Source organism: Rhamphochromis sp. 'chilingali', assembly GCF_963969265.1.
Source record: "Rhamphochromis sp. 'chilingali' genome assembly, chromosome: 2".
NCBI lineage: Eukaryota > Metazoa > Chordata > Actinopteri > Cichliformes > Cichlidae > Rhamphochromis > Rhamphochromis sp. 'chilingali'.
The window spans coordinates 36,596,980-36,616,024 of NC_137930.1; the positions used below are offsets into that span (position 1 = coordinate 36,596,980).

Genomic DNA, 19,045 nt, shown 5'->3' on the forward strand with positions numbered 1-19,045 from the left:
CAGTCCCAAAGTGTACTGACAAAAAGTGAACTTTTTTTTCGATTTGTGGAGCTCTGAGCCACTGTAACGCGGCCAATGTTTGTTTACAGACTGTCATTTAAAGGGGCAGACCTCGTTACTGTGGTTACATCGATGTGAATTAGAAATTGACATTCTTTAAAATTCCTTAAAAATCAAGTTAGTTTAATCTAATATTAAAGTTAATCATGTTTGTAAAAATTATGTCATTTTCTTTAAAATTACGACCCATTACGCTCCAAACGCAAGACAACGGTTGAGAACTACATAACCCACAAGGCTTTGCAACTCACATGTTTCCCGTTGCCCGGCAACGTAGCAACAGACTTTACGGAGCCATATCCAGAAGATAGGACTTTAAATCCATCTGGTGGCATTGTGTATTATCATATTCTAAAGTTTAACTTCCTTCATTTCAAGCTATAAATACCTTTGAATAATAGACTGCCTGTGTGTGTTTCACAGAGCAGGTAACAAACAGGAAATGTTGGGAGAAAACGGAGCTTTTGTTAGTGAACAGACTGAAAGCACACGGACATCTTCACATGAAGGTCAGGCAGCTTAATGCTATTTTCCCCCAAGTTTAATTAATAATTGTTTTTTTAATGTCAGCTATTTTAATTTACTTTATTAACCCGCTTTATTTCAACTTTTAATGAATGAAAACCCATTATTATTAATTATTAATTTATTTCATATTTTAAATTTACATATTTACATTTTAAACTTAAAATGTTGTATTTTTGTTCTAATTTTCTCTTTTTACTTTATTGAGACATTTATTTTGATTTTGAATTTTATTGTACTGTAACGTTCACAAGAACCAGACGGTTGGATCTCAGTTTGTCCGTTTATTCGGTAACACAGGCAAACGGGCCCTCGTACAACACTTCACTTCAGCCCCGCACCGTCACACAACAACAAGGGCCCCCCCTCCCCTTCCTGCACACATTAACTCCCTATTTCCTGCAGCACAACCAAACATGTATCTTAAAGAAATAACAACCGTGTGCAGAGATAACCAACATGTCACTGTAAAATAACATTTAACCATCGTTATAGTACATAGCAATTTCCTCATTCTACCTATTTAAGCTTTGTTCTAGTTTGTGTTAAGTAGTTTTGGCTAATGTAGCCCAAACTTTGGGGTAAATAAAGCATGTATTCTCATGAATGTACCAAGTTAAAGCCAATCAGTTTTAGATACTTCGTTGTTATTGTAGTTTGCTGATCATTTTATGTCATGCACCACGTAAAACCCCGTTTCACTAAAACCATTTTACAATACCCGATATCGGTGTTTTACCTTTAGTGTAAAGTTTGCGTTGTGAGGTGGTAGCACTATCACTTTAAAGCAAGAAGGTCCTAGGTTGAATTAGAAAATAAGTTGTGAAGACAGTGTCCTGGAGGAAAGGTCTTGGCTGTAGATTGTTACACTTGGAGTGGGTGTAAAATTGATACATAAATGTGATTAAGCACTAAAAAAAAATCATGTGGCTATCCCTTGTAGTTCCTAAGTTATGAGTGCTAAAATGCTGGAAAAATAAAGTTAATTAAATGGTACAAGTCACCAGTGACTAAAAACTGTTTTCACATCTTTCCTTCCTGGCAGAATGTGATACCAAGCACTCAGCAATGCAGCAGGAGGCTGGGAGCCAATCAAAAAAGCAACTCCCTGCAGACATGTACTACAAATATGAAGAGCTTCACTCCAGACCGTACATCACACCCGATTCTGAAATCCCAGAGAACCTCCTGCATCTCTCGTATCCTTTGCTGAAAATTTTTTTACACCTTCCATTATAAGAATAGTGCACATAGTTTATTTTGAGTAGTTTTTAACTTCAGCTTTTATGTATTCAATTCAATTAAGTTTTATTTATACAGCAGCAAATCACAACAACAGTCGCCTCAAGGCACTTTATATTGTAATGTAAACACCTCACGATTTTATTTAAATATGTTATAAACACTACCTAACTCTATATCGTGCTAATGTTTGCAGCCATTATATGTTTAGCTTGTATTATATAAGTGTATGTGTAAGTATGAATGCTCAGTATAATATACTGTACATTTAAACATGCGTTGTGTATATTGTAAGTAATATGTAGTGTAGACTAAGCAGTAATATTGTTTAATACAGTAGCATTATAGTGCCATTATCTTATGGTATGTGTCATATATTTCTCTGCTAATACTAATGCTTCTAAATTAATAGTATGTATAAACAGTATGGGGGCCAGAGATATTAGTATATTTATACATTATTATAAAAAAGCAGTTGTCATTTTCATGGGACTTTTGCTAAAAAACATTTTTCTATAACACTGATGTGAATTTTAACTTTGATATCCTTAATTAATGATGCAATCAGTCACTCCTTTGGCTATGACTGTGGACGCAGGGCAAACCTGAAGCTGCTGGATGACAGAACTCTGATTTTTATAGCGGGGAACATGCTCGTCCTGCTCGATGTGAACACCAAGGAGCAGAGATACTTGCGCTCCTGCAGTGGAGGGGGAATTGGAGCAATCACGGTAAGGGGAAATTACTCATCATGCAAGGGAACTGTCCCACGGAATCTGCAATCTCTGTGACGGACAGCAGGCACGTTGAGGAGTTAAATAATGCTACTGGGGATTTAAGCATTAGCGGGAAATCTACGGCACAACTACACCGTAACCCCAAATTCTATCGCTTTTCTGCTGTAGTCAGAGGAGCTTGCAAAGAAGTTCTGCTGTAGTTTTATAATTTAACAGTGCGGCTAGCATCAAATGTAAAACTCCAGGATAAATGCCAGCAACCTGGTCGGCTGCTTATGTGGGTTATATCGTAGGCACTCCAAAGATTTCCTGCAGAAGTGTACATTTATGCACCTACAGTTTTCAAGCAGAAATGATTGAGGTACACACAATTAATACCTCAATTGTTTTAATGCAGTATTTACAAGAAGATTTACAATCCCTTATTATAAAATGCATTTGGTCCAGTTGCATAATTAATCACTTGATGACTGCATTTTCTCAGACGTGTGTGTGTGTGTGTGTGTGTGTGTGTGTGTGTGTGTGTGTGTGTGTGTGTGTGTGTGTGTGTGTGTGTGTGTGTGTGGTTAAAGGCCCACCCTGGCAAGGAGTACTTTGTTGTAGCAGAGAAGGGAAAACAGCCCAACATCATAGTCTATGGATATCCTTCATTGGGACCTTACCGCATCCTCAGAGGTACATCGGATTCATTTTACAGTTATTATCTTAATGTTATTTGATGCTCTTGATTTAACCTGCATGTCTGTAGGTGGTACTGAGCGGGAGTACAGTTTTGTGGAGTTTAACCACAACGGAAGCATACTGGCCAGTGTGGGGAGTGCACCTGACTACACGCTGACACTGTGGGACTGGAGGCAGGAGGAGGTGATACTGAGCTGCAAGGCCATTTCACAGGAGGTCTATCGAGTCAGCTTTTCCCCATATAACCCAGGAATCCTCACAACGTCTGGATTTGGGCACATCAAGTAAAGTCAGAGTATAGTCCTCTGAAAATGTTGCAAAAACAACTTTGAGTTAGTTTCTTGTTTTATGCAGAGGATATTGTGGTAAACTCTGGGGTCAGAATAACAAAAAATAACTGCAGTCATTTCTGACTGCAGAGTTGAGGTTTTTACCCTTTTGCAATGTCGAATGTTTTTGTTTTCTTTCTCTCTCTCTCTTAGGTTTTGGAAAATGGCAAACACATTCACAGGTCCTAAATTACAAGGACTTATAGGACATTTTGGGAAAACTGTACCAACTGATATCGAGGGCTACGTGGAACTTCCTGATGGAAAGGTCTGTACTCGAGAGCCAGAGGCTACCTCCAAGAGAACCTCTTAACTTCCCATTAATCCATTTAAATTGAAACTGGCCACACATCATGTAGTGAAGTCTCCAGATAAAAAGCAAGAATTTTACTTTTTTACAACTATAGTATTGATTACATGTGTAAATTAAAGTGAATAGGTGATTTGTTATTAACTGTAGATAAGAGGTAGATTGAATTATACAAGTGCATGAAATAAAGCTCTGTGTGAAAGTATGGTTAAATGTAGCTTTTAGTCTAAAGTCCTTTGAGAGGTCGGTGACACTCAGAAAGAAGTATTTACATACCACTTCATGTTTTAGTCAAGAGTATGGAGCCTCGCAAGGGACATTGGAGCAAAAAAATGAAGATGAACTTTTGCGAGATTGGCTCTGTACAAGAGAATTAATATTTCACCTCATCTTCTCCTTTTAGGTGTTGTCAGGAACAGATTGGGGCAATTTGCTGCTGTGGGATGGGAACACCATCAAGGTGGAGATTTGCCGTAATGATGGCCGGACCTGTCATGCAGGGACGGTCCAGCCGTTTTCCCTAGAAGATGGACAGCTGATGACGATTGGCTCTGATGGTGTTGTCAGGGTAAGATCCTTGCTACACCAATCACAGCATTAAACCATAGAGTCCCCTTATTTTGCCAAAAACAAAAACATTTGACCTGTCAGAGCATGGCCATGTGTCCCCTGGGTGTGAACAGTAGTAACTGCCAGCAGATACTTCTTGTCCTTCAGCTTGTTCCACCACATGCCAAACATGCTTGATCCTGATGGAGGCTACTGCCACAGCAAGTCAATTTTGTACAGCTAAAATTAACAATGAACTTTTTCTGAAGAAGGAAGAAATGATTATTCTTTCGGAAACTATGTTGGGGACTATTGCCCTAGTGGATTAAAATACATTATTTTTAATTATTAGTACTTTATTGGACAAGCATACATTTTTTTAATTAAGGGCTAGAGTAGAAATATAGAGGCACTTTCTCTTTCTCTTAAAGAAACTGGAATTTGTGTTGAGCGTGGATTTGAGCAGATGGATTTATTGAGATCATGTCAAGCAGTTATTTAAAAAAAAATGCTGACATTCTCTGTTAAGATAATCTTGGTGCTTACAGTACAACCAATTTTCTGTAATATTTTCACCATGACCATTTTTATCAATACCATTCTTTTTTTCTTTCTAGTTGTAAAATTGTATCAATGTGTGAATAGCAAAAGTAAAATTTTCCCATCAGGTTTGGGACTTTGAGAGGATCAACACAGCTGACAGTAACAGTGACGGCATTAGATTTGAGATGGAGCCCAATAATGAGCTGGTGGTCGGACGCAATGTGTGCCTCTCTTCTGTGGTGAGGAGGAGCTCCCTGCCTCACTCCTTCGTTTGGTTTGCCCAGGTCAGAAAAAAAGCTTTGCACTTGGAAACCATAACACATGATCCACACTCACCTCGGTCCTGATCACTCTCCTGTGTGAACTTGTAGGATTCTAATGGAGCCATCTGGAAACTGGACCTTTCATTCACCAACACAGTAAGTTTCCTGCATCTTTTGTTTCTATGGAGAAGCTATGTAAATGCAGCAATTTGTTTATTGGGGATTTGAATGAACAAGTAACAGTGCAGGCATTTCTAAATGGATGGATTGTAACTGATAAAGACCAAAATGTTATATTCTCCGTTCTTCATAGGAACTTCGTTAAACCATTGTGTGTCATAATACAGTGCGCAGGTTCCGGCCTGTGTAATAAAGTCTTTTGTGTGCAGAGTCCTGATCCAGAGTGCCTGTTTTCGTTCCATGGTGGGATGATTCAAGGCCTGGACGTATCAAAGAAATCCCACCTGATGGCAACAACCACTCTGGACTGTGAGTCCATGTGTGCTTACATACCTGTACCATGCTCTCCTTTTCCATTGATTCAGTGCTAGTGGCCAGTCAACCACTAGCAGTTCTATGCATTTCAAAGAAAAATGCTGTTACACTTAAACTGTCGCCGCACCCCAAAGCTATTGGGCCCAGATTTGGAACCACTTTCATGTCAGTAGATATTAGAAAAATCACCAAAATCACACATGCCTGTTCTCAAGAGCTAATACTATAGATATATAGTTTATATAAATATACTATATATGTGAAAACACATTCAAACTCTGTAAGAGCTGCTATTTTGTCCATGTCATCCAGGCTCTGTCAAAGTTTTTGACTTCCTGGCAAAACGAGAACTGACCACCAGACGCTTTAATCAGGGAGGAACTGCTCTCTGCTGGGCTCCAGCTAAGGTGAGTGTGTCAGTGAAAACAGAATTCTTCTTCCAGTGTGACTCAAAAGGCTCAACAATGGCTCCGGTGTTGGCTTTAAGGTGAGCCAGAGTGGAGGTTTACTGGTGACCGGCTTTGAGAATGGAGTAGTTCGCTTGCTGGAGCTGTACAACCCTCAGAGGCTGCAAACTATCACAGGACAGAGCCCCGAAGGAGATGCCGAGCTGCGCCTTAGACAGCCCTTCAAACCACATGATGCTGCTGTTACAGCTGTGGCATATGAACGAAATGGAGAGATCCTGGCCACTGGGGTAAGCGGTTTTCTAGTTTACTACTGTGGAAGCATATAATATGGAATACCAGTAACAAGGCTTCTTCAGATAGGCTAAATTCATCTGCTACACAAAGCTAGGTTTTGTCAGCATTTATTGGCTTTGGCAAGAAGGAATTTCCACCCATTAAAAGTTCAGCTAGAGCTAAGCTAGCTAGAGGTGAAGTTTGTAAAGTTTCTGTAGACACTTTATCAGTCTAAGGTTAGTTTTGGTGTTTGTTGTATCTTTCTGATATCTCTTCTTATTCTGATCTTTCTCCTCAGAGTGCTGACTGCACTGTGTTCTTCTTCACTGTTGGAGAGAACTACAACCCCATCGGTTTTATCCACGTCCCTGGGCTGGTAAAGGCGCTGGAGTGGTCACCGCATTCTCACGTAAGCTCAGTGTTTAATCATTGCTGCTGTGAATGTGAACGGTCTCTGTGATAGATTTGCATAACGTTGTTTTTTGTACGTTTTTATACAGAACGATAACAATCTGGTCATCCTGTGTCAGAGCGGTCATGTGGTTGAGGTGCACAGTCCTGATCTGGCAACTCAGAAACCAACCAACACCTTTCATCTGTCAGAGCTGCCCAGAAGATCCTTCAAGTTTAAAAGCATCAAGTCTCGAATCAAGGTCTGAAAGTGGTCTTTCTTGACTTTAGTCTGTTTGAATAAATAAATTCATTTTCGTCAGCACCGCTAAGGTAAAGAAAGATCAACCTTCACTTCTGCGAGTGTTCATATTTTGGCAGTACAGCTCTGTGCTGGGTGGTGAGAGGTGAAACGTCTTTAGGCAACTTAAAGAAGTCCAGATGCTCCAAGTCAGCAATAGCTGAGCTGTGACAGAAGTGGTTTGTGAAGAGGCTTGCAGGTTCACAGTAACCGTGAGCAGGTTAACCAGCTATAAAATCTTAAGTATGTAAGTTTTACTACTTGGATGTGTAACCACTAACTTTATCTACCAGTACTGTGGCTAAGGTTAATTGTGCGGCCTTTTTGAATTATCGCTGTTCTTAACTTTTATGGCTCCATTAACTGTGTTTTTGTACTCGGTGTTTCTTTATTTCCTGCCTTTTTACTCTGTTTAAAAGAACTGCTGCTTGAATATGAATGGAAACGTCATTTCAGATCAGATGTTTTGCATTTTAAATTCTGTGTTTCAGAGAGAGGAGGATTTTGCAAGAAATAAAGCTATAAAGGAGGAGAAGAAGAAAGCGAAAGAAGAACGGTTAAAAGATACAAAAAAGCTGGATGTAGAGCAAGAAGAAGAAAAAGAGGAGAAGGAAGAATTACCTCCTATCTATATCCCTGATCCACCAAGTCCTCTCTGCTGTGGCTTCTATTCACAGCCTGGACACTTCTGGCTCTCCATGGTATGCATACAAACACAAACACACACACCCATAATATGTCTGTTTCTTAGAGTCATACAGGAATATGATACCAAGTTCCTTCACCCACAAAAGTAGAAAATAAACTAGAGTACAACCTGCATTTGCTGTCAGTGAGTAAAAACATGTAAAATTCACAGTTAAAAAGGGTGAGGTACCAAATCTTTTTTGATAGCTATCAAATCTGTTCAAAAAACAAACCATTGTGCAATATCAGATATAGTCCAAAAACAAGAAGACTAGAAAACTCATCTCCACTTTCAAATATATTGTACACTCTGAGAGTCTTTAGTGCAGAGGTTCCCAAACTTTTTTTGCTGGGCCCCCCTTTGTTTTACAAGAAAAATGTTCACATCCACCCCCCCCCCCCCCCTTCCACGCGCACGCACGCACACGCACAAACACATCCTCCAACCACACACACCCGTATTTTGCTCCATTGCGGTTTATTTCACACCTCAAACATTTAGTAAGCAATTAAGCAAATACAAGTAATCTGCAATAAATGACAGGTAGTAAGAAAATAAACTACTAACTCTTTTACGTTATATCTGCACCTACACGGGTATTTTTGAAAACTCAGCTGTTTCGTCCACACATAAACGGCGTTTGGAATCACAGAAAACGGAGATTTTTTAAAACTCATTTTTTGCGTTTACGTGCGGACGAGGAATACAGAGTTCGTTACGCAACGTCAAAGGTATGTGCCTTTTTCACGTCACGCTGTGCGCCACGTTATTGTTTACATGAGATGAATTGCAGAATGGCAGATAGAGACAAAATACTGTTAATCTGACTATCTGCAGGTTTTACACGCTTACATTTACACGCAGTTACTGTCCCTCCATTTGCAAAGGCAGAGGCGTCACGGTGTAATTATTTTACATGTAGTTGTTTTTTTCTTGTGTAATAATATTCAACATTGCTATCAATACATTTTTCAAAAAATGGCTCTCTGTGCAAAATGGGTTTAAAAACATAAACAACTGTAGGATACTGTTTGTCCGTGATTTGGAGAGCTCAGCTGTGCTGACGAGGGGAAAATCAATTATGCAGGGGAGACCTACCTTGGCATTTGTGCAGGTGAAACCAAAGGGAAGATTTGTTTCACCATATTTTCTAGTCTTTGGCTTAGAATGAAGTTGGTTTGGAAACATATACTGTTAAAAAAACATCTTAAAAGAACGGTAATATTCCGGCAGCTGGGGCGCCAAAATACGACCGTAAAATAACAGAAAATAACTGTCCCATAAAAATACGGTTATTTTCAGTAATGAAAATAGAGTTTGTTGCGCTAATTTTACATGGGATTCTGCCTTTTCCAAGTGCTTTTAGACATTAAATTAGGAACATTTTAACGTGATCAAACAATGAAATTACCTATAAACAAGGTCAATGAATGTGGCAATATGAATCATAATACGTAAATGTACAGAAATATACAGTTAACAGTTGGTTTAAATAATAATGGATTGCATGCCCTGGGACAGACTGACAGAGGCGAGGCTGCCATATCGCACCATCGGCCCCTCTGGTCATCACCAGTAGGTGAAGAGTCTTGACCATGGACACAATACCGAGAGTGTCCGAGCCGGTGCTCGAACCGGCAACCTTCTGATCACAAAGTGAACTGCCAACTTTTGAGCCACAATCGCCCTAAATAGCAATGATAATAATACTTATGTGATGTAACACAAGCTTATAGGAATCATGTTATATACTTTTCCATAGCATTACATTTGAATTCAACAGTTCAATCTTTCAAATAACAGACAGATATTTGTGAAATCATGATACATTTGTGAATGTATTTTTACAATCTAAATATGCATATGTACAAGAAAATATATTTACAAAACAAGTAAATTGTGTTTTACTATATTTACAGTGATGTTATGTTATTTTACCTTTGACATGTAAAATCACAGTCTACTTATGTAAATTTAATGATATTCTAGAAAGACAATACAAACTGTAAAATACACAGTAAGATACTTTGACATTACTATTTTTTGGAACAGTGTATTCAGCAATGCTTCATCTCCCGCTTTGCGTTTGTGTGGGCGCCCAGTACTAGCAGCGTCCAAGCCTTGTTTTTTTTGTTTTTTTTGTTTCCCTTTTCATATCCCCCCCCCCTGCAATGGCGGGCCCCACACTTTGGGAAGGTCTGCTTTAGTGTAATTGAATGCAATGGCCACACATTACAGTCACATTCATCAACAAGGAGTTAATGATATCTGTTTAGCTCTGGAAGTTGATGAGATATAGGTAAATATCCTGAAGTGTGATTTTTTTTTCTTCACGACTAACTGTTTTCTGTCTCTCTGAACCCTGTAGGGAGGCTTTGACTCAGGCTTCTTATATCACTGTAAGTTCTCTGAGAATCAAGACGAGGATCCTGAGCAGCGGCAGGATGAACCATTCAGCTTTCTGCCTGTACATAACGCAGAGGATGACCCCATCTGTTCCATCACTTTCAGGTAGCCTGAGGACAGACGAGCTTTTCTAAACTTTTGTGCAGCTGTTTACACTTTACATGTTTTGAATGAAAAGGGTGGTGATTGAAGTGCAATTCCTGGTGCTTTGCAGCTCCAACAGACAGCTGCTTCTCTGCGGCATGAACTCGGGCTCCATCAGGATTTATCCCCTGCAGCCTGGTGATCACAGCCTCACCTCCATGCAGGCATACTGGACTCTCAGCGTCCACGACAACCAGTATGGACACCTGCGACACATCCGCTGTAGCCACGACGACCTGTTTGTGCTGACAGCGGGAGATGACGGGAACATCTTCTCCTTCAGTCTGCTTCCTCCGGAGGAGATGCAGCAAAGCCTACAGAGAAAGAGAGCCAAGATTCCTTCACCCAAGGTCGGTCACATTTTGATGGCGCATTGTCTTTAAACCAGTTATATAATAATCAGCTTGAGTTTGTAAGGGACTAAAATTGAGCTAGTTCATAAGTTTAAGTTTAGAGGGGCACTTTATAGGCCTAAATGCTGAACTCGTGGTCACGTGTTCCCAAGTAAAACAGTTCAGTAGAAGACAGACCCCCCCCCCCCAAAAAAAAAAAAAAAATTAAAGAAATGTTTAATAAAATTGTTTTATATGTGTGAGGTTGTATCAATATCATCTTTTTTGCATGATTTAGATAACTCTTGGGAATGAGACTGAGGATATTGAAGATCCAGCAGCCTACAGGTGAGAATAAATAGCAAGTTTAGTTATAATTTTGTATCAATTAATAATTTCTTCCTCTGTATATCTACCATTTTCTCTTTTTGGGACTCTCATAAACTGTATATACAGGTGAAACTCAAAAACTTGAATATCGTGCAAAAGTTCATTTATTTCAGTAATTCAACTCAAAAGGTAAAACTAATATATGATATAGACTCATGACTTACAGCTTACCCCAAATTCAAAATCTCAGAAAATTAGAATATTGTGAAAAGGTTCAATATTTTAGGCTCAAAGTGTCACACTGTAATAAGCTAATTATTCCAAAACACCTGCATGAGGTTCCTGAGCCTTTACATGCTCTCTCAGTCTGGTTCAGTAGGAATCACAATCATGGGGAAGACTGCTGACCTGACAGTTGTGCATAAAACCATCATTGTCAGCCTCCATAAGGAGGGAAAGCCTCAAAAGGTAATTGCAGAAGAAGTTGAATGCTCCCAAAGTGCTGTATCAAAGCACATTAATAGAAAGTTATGTGGAAGGGAAAGGTGTGGAAGAAAAAGGGCTAAATGAAAAAAAGAACTGGTCTGTTGCTCAGTGGTCGAAGATCCTCTTTTCTAGTGAGAGCAAATGTTGCATCTCATTTGGAAACCAAGTTCCCAGAGTCTGGAGGAAGAATGGAGAGGCACACAATCTAAGATGCTTGAAGTCCAGTGTGAAGTTTCCACAGTCTGTGTTGATTTGGGGAGCCATGTCATGCTGGTGTTGGTCTACTATGCTTTATTAAGTCCAGAGTCAACGCAGCCATCTACCAGGACATTTTGGAGCACTCCATGCTTCCTTCCGCAGACAAGCTTTATGGAAATGCTGACTTTGTTTTCCAACTGGACTTGGGACCTGCCAACACTACCAAAAGTACCCAAAACCTGCTCCAATGACCATGGGATTACTGTGCTTGAGTGGCCAGCAAACTCACCTGACCTGAACCCCATAGAGAATTTATGGGGCATTGCCAAGAGAAAGATGAGTGACACGAGACCGAACAATGCAGAAGAGCTGAAGGCCGCTATTGAAGCAATTATAAAAAATAAAGGTTTCAAATATCTTGCTTTTCATGTAATGAGTCTATATCATATATTAGTTTGACCTTTTAAGTTGAATCAGTGAAATAAATGAACTTTGCATGATATTCAAATTCAGCTTCACCTGTATATGATGGACATAGCTCACCCGATCTGAAACATGAAGATACCTTAATCCTGCATTATTTCTAATGGCCAGTAGAAGGACACTCCTGTTTCACAAAGACATAGAACGAAAATAACCTTACAACCAACACATCTGTGACCTAAGTAAACATTTTCCTGATGAGTTAATGGTCTCAGTCACTACTTTTAAGTCTTATTAATGCATTATGTTTATTTTGGACATCAGAGTTACACATACTTTACAGGGTTGACAAGTAGGCAGAATATGAGCGTGCAGGGTTCCTCGGATTCATAGCTCGTGACATCATGTTATAAACTGCCAAAGTGGGGGTGTTGAAAGCTTGACTCTTCACAATGAAACTTTGCTGTGGCTCATGAAAAGTATCAAGTTTTCTCTCTTCTAACTTTCTAATGTCTCCTTGTTCCAGCTTAGAGATGGCTAAGCAAAAGCTGCAAAATGACCAACTGCAAAAGGAGGCTGAGCTAAAGGTTTCTGAAAAGCAGAAGAACCTGAGTGAACTCCAGAAGAAATTTAAGAAAGTGCTGAATGACAACCAGAATCTGTCGGAGCACATTCGCCTGAAACCTGAGGTACAAATGCAAATCTGGGATGTGTATGTGTGCACTATCCCTGAGTTGGGAAATTCAGCTGCGTTGCCACTGAAACTGAGATTCAATGAGATGTGAAAAATAATCTGATCTGGAATGTTTTATTAAGGGATAGACACAGTAGATTGTTGTTAGATGTATGTGTTGTTGTGTGTCTGTAGGAGCTGCAGCTGGACCAGCGATGTTACAAACAGGCAGAGAGGCTGAAGGCCCAGCGCATGATGGAGGTCAGGAAGCAGCTAGCCTGGGAGCAGGAGCGCTGCAGCATAGCACTCAAAAAACTACAGGACTGGTACATGCAAGTTTTTATTCTACAACTATTTATATTATTCACAAATCAAAAAAATAGTAATTTGTCTTAAAAAGAGCCTTTTTGGTGTGAAACAAAGTGTTAGCTCCTCTCCTTCTAAGGTTAGCGTCCCTTTCAGCCAGCTTTGTTCTGATTCTGACTGCCTGCCCCTCAAACAGAAAGCTTGAACAGCTGGTGGGACAAAGCTGTGTTCCTGACTTGACCACTGACCTGCACAGACTACATTACTTGAAACTTTGGCCAAGTGAAATATGAGCGTGCATCTTTAGAATAGTGTATGTAGCCAAATGACAAACACCTATGCTTGATGTCAGGTTCAGGGACTCTCTTGGTGGAAAAATGGTCACTGTGGTTGCCATCCAGACCAGCCACAGAGTCTCCACTTACCATTTACCGGAGCCTGCCGAGCTTTCAGCTCAGGTCAGGCATCGGAGCACAACCAGAGAGCCTGTTGGACACAGAGATGCTGCACTAGATTGTAGGAAAGTCAGAGCAGAGACTGCAAAAGGCAGCACCAAAATTGACGGTAAGAAAGTGATTGTGTCTTTGTTTTACACATCAAAGATATATCTTGACCTGCATTGTCACCTATGTGCATTCAGAGGAGGAGGTGTTATGCCACCCAGTGATTCGTACAGCCAAGATCAAGCTGGGAGATCGTCAGGAAGAGAGACTTCGAAAGGCTGCAGAGAAAGCTGAGCAAGCTCGAGCCAAAATAGAAAAGAAGAAGCAGGAATGGGCACAAATGTGAGTGACTCTGCAGTGTCAGGTTAACCCACTAAGGAGTAGCTGGAGCTTAAATGATTACTATGATGCTGGTTCAAAAATGTATTTGGATTTTTGGTGTCTCAGTTACGCAGAGAAACCAAGTGAGGACTATGAAGATCCGAAGGACGTGGAAGCCATCCGTGAAGCCAAAGAGAACATCGGGGACTACATTGGGGTGAAACACCGGAGGGTGAACGCTGAGATGAAGAGAGAAGAACTGATTTCCTTGGAGGAAAATGTACAAACTCACACTAATACCCAGATGTTCACATCTGCTTTAAATATACTTTGTGCTATCTATTTCACACCTACGTGCAGGCATATAATTATGGTCCTTAAATGTCATTATTAAATTATCTGGATAATCTAATGACTCACTCCATCATCACTAGATGCATGAAAAGCAGAGTGAGCTGAACAGACGGATCGTGGCATTGCGGGACTCCAAACTTCGTCTGGTGTCTTGGTTGCGTGCTCAGGCTCAGCGGCTGCAGAAGGTCCAGCAGCGCCTGGCGGTTCATCTCCGCCGGCCTCCACCCATCCTGCCCAACATGTTAACAGAGGAAGTGCCAGAGGAGAAGCTGTGGTACAGCCACTCCACCTTGGAGCGATACCGGTCACTGAGGGAGCAGAGGTACAGAGGATGGCTGTTCTCTGAAAACCAAAACTTTAAATGGTTTCAGTTGGTTTGCTTGACATTGTTGCTACAATGACATGAAAAACATTAGAAAACAAAAACTGTAGATTTTTTATGTTTTGTTTTTAAAAAGGTTTAGGGATTTGGAGCAGGAGGGAGCAGCGAGTTTGTTGGAGCAGCTGGAGAAAGAAATGGAGGAGGATAAAAAGGAAGAAGAGCAGAGGAGAGATGTAGAAGAAACTCCCAGATTGTCTGTTTCATCTGTAACCAGAGAAGAAGAGGAGACACCAGTGGACGAAGGATCTGAACTGAGCGAGCTGGAGGAGGAGCTTCAGAAGGAGGAGGAGATCAGACTGCTGCATGAGCAGAACACTCTGCTGGAGGAGGTCATTGTCATTAATTTGATTTTTAACTGAATAACTAGTTGGAATGTCTTCTGGATAATAACTGATGTGGGGATGGATTTTATCCTCAGATGGAGACTGCGGTTTGTCAGTTTGACGCGGAGCTGCTGCTGCTGTGTCGACAGAAGCTGCATCTGGACTGGCGGCTGAAGCTGGCTGACCTCCGCCTGGTGACGCTCTTTCAGGAGATGCTGCTCCTCAAACAATTTCAGAGGAGAGAGGGAGGCTTACATGAGAAGCTCAACACCTGCATTATGGAGGAGAACAGCATCACAGTAGGTGGATTGAATTAGCCTGGAGTTGGTGTTTTTATTTAATAATACGCTATAGTAATCTGCTTAAAAGGATATAGCAGCGTTCTTATGTTTTAGCTCACCTATGCGCATCCACATGCATCGTTATTTTGAATGGACAGTTTAGGGATAAAACAGAGTGGCTCATTTGGTGACGAGCAGAGGAGAGATGTTGGGCTTATTGAAAGGTAGATGTTAAAGATGGAGAAAGAGAAAGAGGAGGTTTTTAGTGTCAGAGGGCATGCAGGTGACTGTCATAACAGGAAGACGTGGAAGCAAGTGGTTTGTTTGTTTAGGGTCGGCACAATTGTCAGCTTTTAAAAAGCTTGTCACTTGCATTCATCAGTAGTTGTTGTACTCTTGATGCTTCTGGTGGCTTCATACATTGCTATTTTACAGTGACATTCCTTATTTTATTTGTTCTGCTGCTAAATGTGCTTTAAAATAACACTGACTTACTTTAAATTGATAAAAAAAAAGACTTGAAAACAGACCTGAAGCATGAAGATTTTATCAGATATGTGACTCAAATTTACAATTCATTTTTTCCACACATAACTACAATAACTGTGTAGTGTTTGCTGCCAAACACTGGTGGCCTGGAAATCATTATTTGCCAAAAAACTGTGTAAGCACAACACTGGACCTGCAGTTATTGTAGTCCTCACACTTCCTTCCTCTGATCACTCACAGTCAAAGCTGGGAGAGTGCAATGAACAGCTGGAGATGAAGAGGAGAGACATAGCCAAGCTGCAGGAGAGGGAGAAGGCTCTGACCGCTGCCTTCCAGGCTTCGCTCGGGGAAAACAATAAGTATGAAGAGTTTCTGACCAAAGTCTTCAAGAAGAAGATCAAACGTGTGAAGAAGAAGGAGCAGACGGGAAATGAAGGTGAGGGAAAGTAACACAGTGTGTGTAACGATGTGTGCATCAGTACTTTATGATCACAGTGTGTGTTTGTAGAAGAAGAGGACAGTGATGGAGACAGTGATGGAGACTCTGAAGAAGACGATGACTGGGATGATGATTATGACAGTGAAGAAGGAGGAGCTGCTGTAAATGACAGTATTTGCCCTGAAGGTCAGTAAAGTGGTGAAAAACATTCATCTCCTTTAATTTTTTAACAGTGAAAACTTTTCTGTTGTTCCAGCAGGAGCACAGAAACGTTTCAGTACTTTGAAATGCACCATTAAAGACAGATTTCAGGTCATTTCATTTTTCAGCCTGAAAACAGGTCTCTTTAATTTGACTTTAAGCATAAGTCTGTGTTTGTGTGTCTCAGGCTGTGAACCTGAGCTGTTTGAGAACACACTGCAGCTGCGTGAACGTCGACTGGACCTGGAGGAACTGTTAACAGAGGAGAAAAAGAGCGCTGAAGCTCTGAAGAAGGAGAGCGACAGCCTCGCAAAAAAGGTCAAACTCATCGGTTTTCATCACTGTTGTGCTTTCTGTACCTTGCTCTTGTTATCACTCGTGTGTTTTGCACTCATGTTATTGTGCTTGTGTTTTTGCGTGGATTTGATCTGCTCTGCAGGAGAAATCGGTGAAGAGCAGCCGGGCTGCACTGGAAGACGACTTGGATTTAATCAACAGGGAGAAACTGCAGAAAATCAGTGAACTGGATGTTGTGGTTCCTCTGAGATTGCACCAGGTAAATGGGATGTCATGCTGGATATTCTCTGGTGACAAAACTGCTTCAAGCAAGTCATAACAACACATAACAGATGATTGTCTGCCTGCTGTCAAAAATACTTATAGTGAGAAAGTACAACCAGCTCAGTCTGTACAAAAACAATTGATTAGTCCATTTCACCAAATATCCAAGCTTTTACAAAATCTATACAAATCCTGCCTTTTTTTTTTAAATTAAAAAATTAAATGTATGTTAATTAAAAATACACTTTAGAAATTATAAATTTTAAAAGAATATTGCAGGAAATAAAAGGTTTTTCTCAGAATAGGCATTTGGACCGTGGCGATCACACAATATCCACAAATTTTAATAGCCATTAAAAAAACATTCTGTGTACATGTTTTTTTTTTGTCCTCGTAGAGATGTTTAAGTCTTTAAATAAAGTGAATAAAACAAAAATTCAAATGAAGAAACGAAGTAGAAGAACACTCTTTTGCATGCGTGATTTTATTGATCTTTATTGATCCAAAGCCAAACAGGATTAAAACAAAACATTTTCATGGATTTTACAGATTTTTATTATGAATATTGACCATAATAGACTTCCATGCAATACTTTGTGATGTTTTATTTAAAAGAAATGGTTACAGTGCAGTTTAGTCTATATTACAGAAATTCTTGAACTTTTTCTTTTTGTTTTCTCCTTCCTTCCACTTTCACCCTGCGTCTTCCAGATTGAGTATGTTGTTAATGGCTCAGTGCCGTCAGATCTGAATGAGGCGTTGGTGCTGGACAAGAGTGAGCTGGACAGGCTGAAGGGGCGCATCCAGCAGCTGCAGGGGGAAAAGCTTCATCAGAAAGATCTGCACCGTCAAGCTCGCCAGCAGCACACCAAGCTCATCCACGACCGCAGAAACATGGCTGCCACGATCCAGAGTAAGAGTCTCTGACATGGAAGAGCTGAAGTGTAAAGATATACGAGAAGTTCACAGGTCACATGTAGACATTAGCTTTAAAAGAAAACACACATGCAGATGAAAACAAATCCAGATTTGTGTTGCAGGATTTGCCACATGGCTTCAAGAAAATATTCCTGTGACTTTCTTCATGCGTAGATTTGATCATGTGTTTGTTAATCTGTGCTGTTGGGTGCCTGCTTGTATCTTGGTGCAGCATTGGACCAGCAATGCAACGAGTTGATGAGAACAAAGTTTGGGAGGCTTGTGGATTTGGAAGCTTTGCAGATGCTATCGGGGAACAGGAGGCTGGAGGAGCTGAAGCAGGAAAAACTCCTCAAAGAAGCCGCATACGCCAAGGAGATCAGACAGTGGGATGTATGCTTATCTGTGTGTGTGCGAGATGTCTACATCTGTGCTGTTTTGATCATTTGCAAAATGAACATTTTAAAACCACTTCGGGTTACATTTTTTAAAATCTTCTACTTGGGGGGTGTGTGTGTTCAGGCTAAGGTAGAAGAGGCACGTCAAGCTGTGATGGAGGTGACCACGTGTAATACGGAGCATCTCCGCAGTGCAACGAGTCTGAATGAACAGAAGAAGGAGCTACAGCTTAAACTCAGCACCAGCCAAAAGAAAATGGTAAACAATGTGCAAGGCTGATGAGCCTGGGATCCACGGTGTCACACACACATATATAAACAAATAATGCAGTTTATTTTAATAGTGTCGTTTAACATAAATACTTTTAATATGTTAATATTTCATTTTTGTTCCGGATAAAAAGTGAATCCCGCTATAATTATGCAATTCTGCTTTTCTCATTCAGATCCAGAGACTTATACAAAATATACAAAATATTTGTTGCTATCATGTGTTACTTTGCCCATATACTCTATAATCTATATATGTGTGAATGTATCCAGGGCAGACAACAGTTCCAGGACTACAGGAGACGCACAGACCAGGAGGCTATCCAGAATCTCCAAGACTTGGTGATAAAGCAGTCTCAGCAAGCTGAAGCCCTCAGGAGAGAGATCCACCTCCTGTCGTGCAAAGGGGGTCACATGTTGCCCCCTGATCAGACCAGACTGCCACCACTTTCCCCCTTGCGCACCCCCATAGGCAGCATCAACACTGGAAAATAAAGAATGTCCACATAGCGCAGCTGAACAGAGTACGAAATATACATGTACCCATTTATATCATGAACACTTTGCACAC

General features: G+C 40.5%; 1 protein-coding gene across 4 annotated transcripts; it reads left to right on the forward strand.

Moving 5' to 3' along the window:
* Window positions 1-340: 340 nt before the first annotated feature.
* cfap44 (cilia and flagella associated protein 44) lies at window positions 341-18,969 on the forward strand (the record flags this gene model as incomplete). Of its 4 annotated transcripts, none has more annotated exons than XM_080867530.1 (34): window positions 341-569; window positions 1,631-1,784; window positions 2,396-2,558; window positions 3,137-3,239; window positions 3,313-3,529; window positions 3,728-3,842; window positions 4,288-4,452; window positions 5,102-5,260; window positions 5,348-5,395; window positions 5,629-5,728; window positions 6,047-6,141; window positions 6,222-6,431; window positions 6,716-6,826; window positions 6,918-7,070; window positions 7,600-7,809; window positions 10,165-10,307; window positions 10,417-10,696; window positions 10,977-11,026; window positions 12,642-12,804; window positions 12,984-13,114; window positions 13,447-13,658; window positions 13,735-13,879; window positions 13,985-14,138; window positions 14,293-14,534; window positions 14,671-14,923; window positions 15,013-15,216; window positions 15,928-16,123; window positions 16,196-16,312; window positions 16,515-16,645; window positions 16,767-16,883; window positions 17,600-17,801; window positions 18,039-18,211; window positions 18,329-18,463; window positions 18,748-18,969. In XM_080867530.1, exons 1-34 carry the CDS (start codon window positions 503-505, stop codon window positions 18,967-18,969), a joined length of 5,340 nt encoding a protein of 1,779 aa, XP_080723656.1. In that variant the 5' UTR covers window positions 341-502. The 4 variants fall into 4 exon arrangements, with proteins under 4 accessions (XP_080723656.1, XP_080723658.1, XP_080723657.1 ...); XM_080867532.1 differs by having other exon boundaries at window positions 18,039-18,199; XM_080867531.1 differs by having other exon boundaries at window positions 16,199-16,312.
* Between the last annotated feature and the right edge of the window lie 76 nt (window positions 18,970-19,045).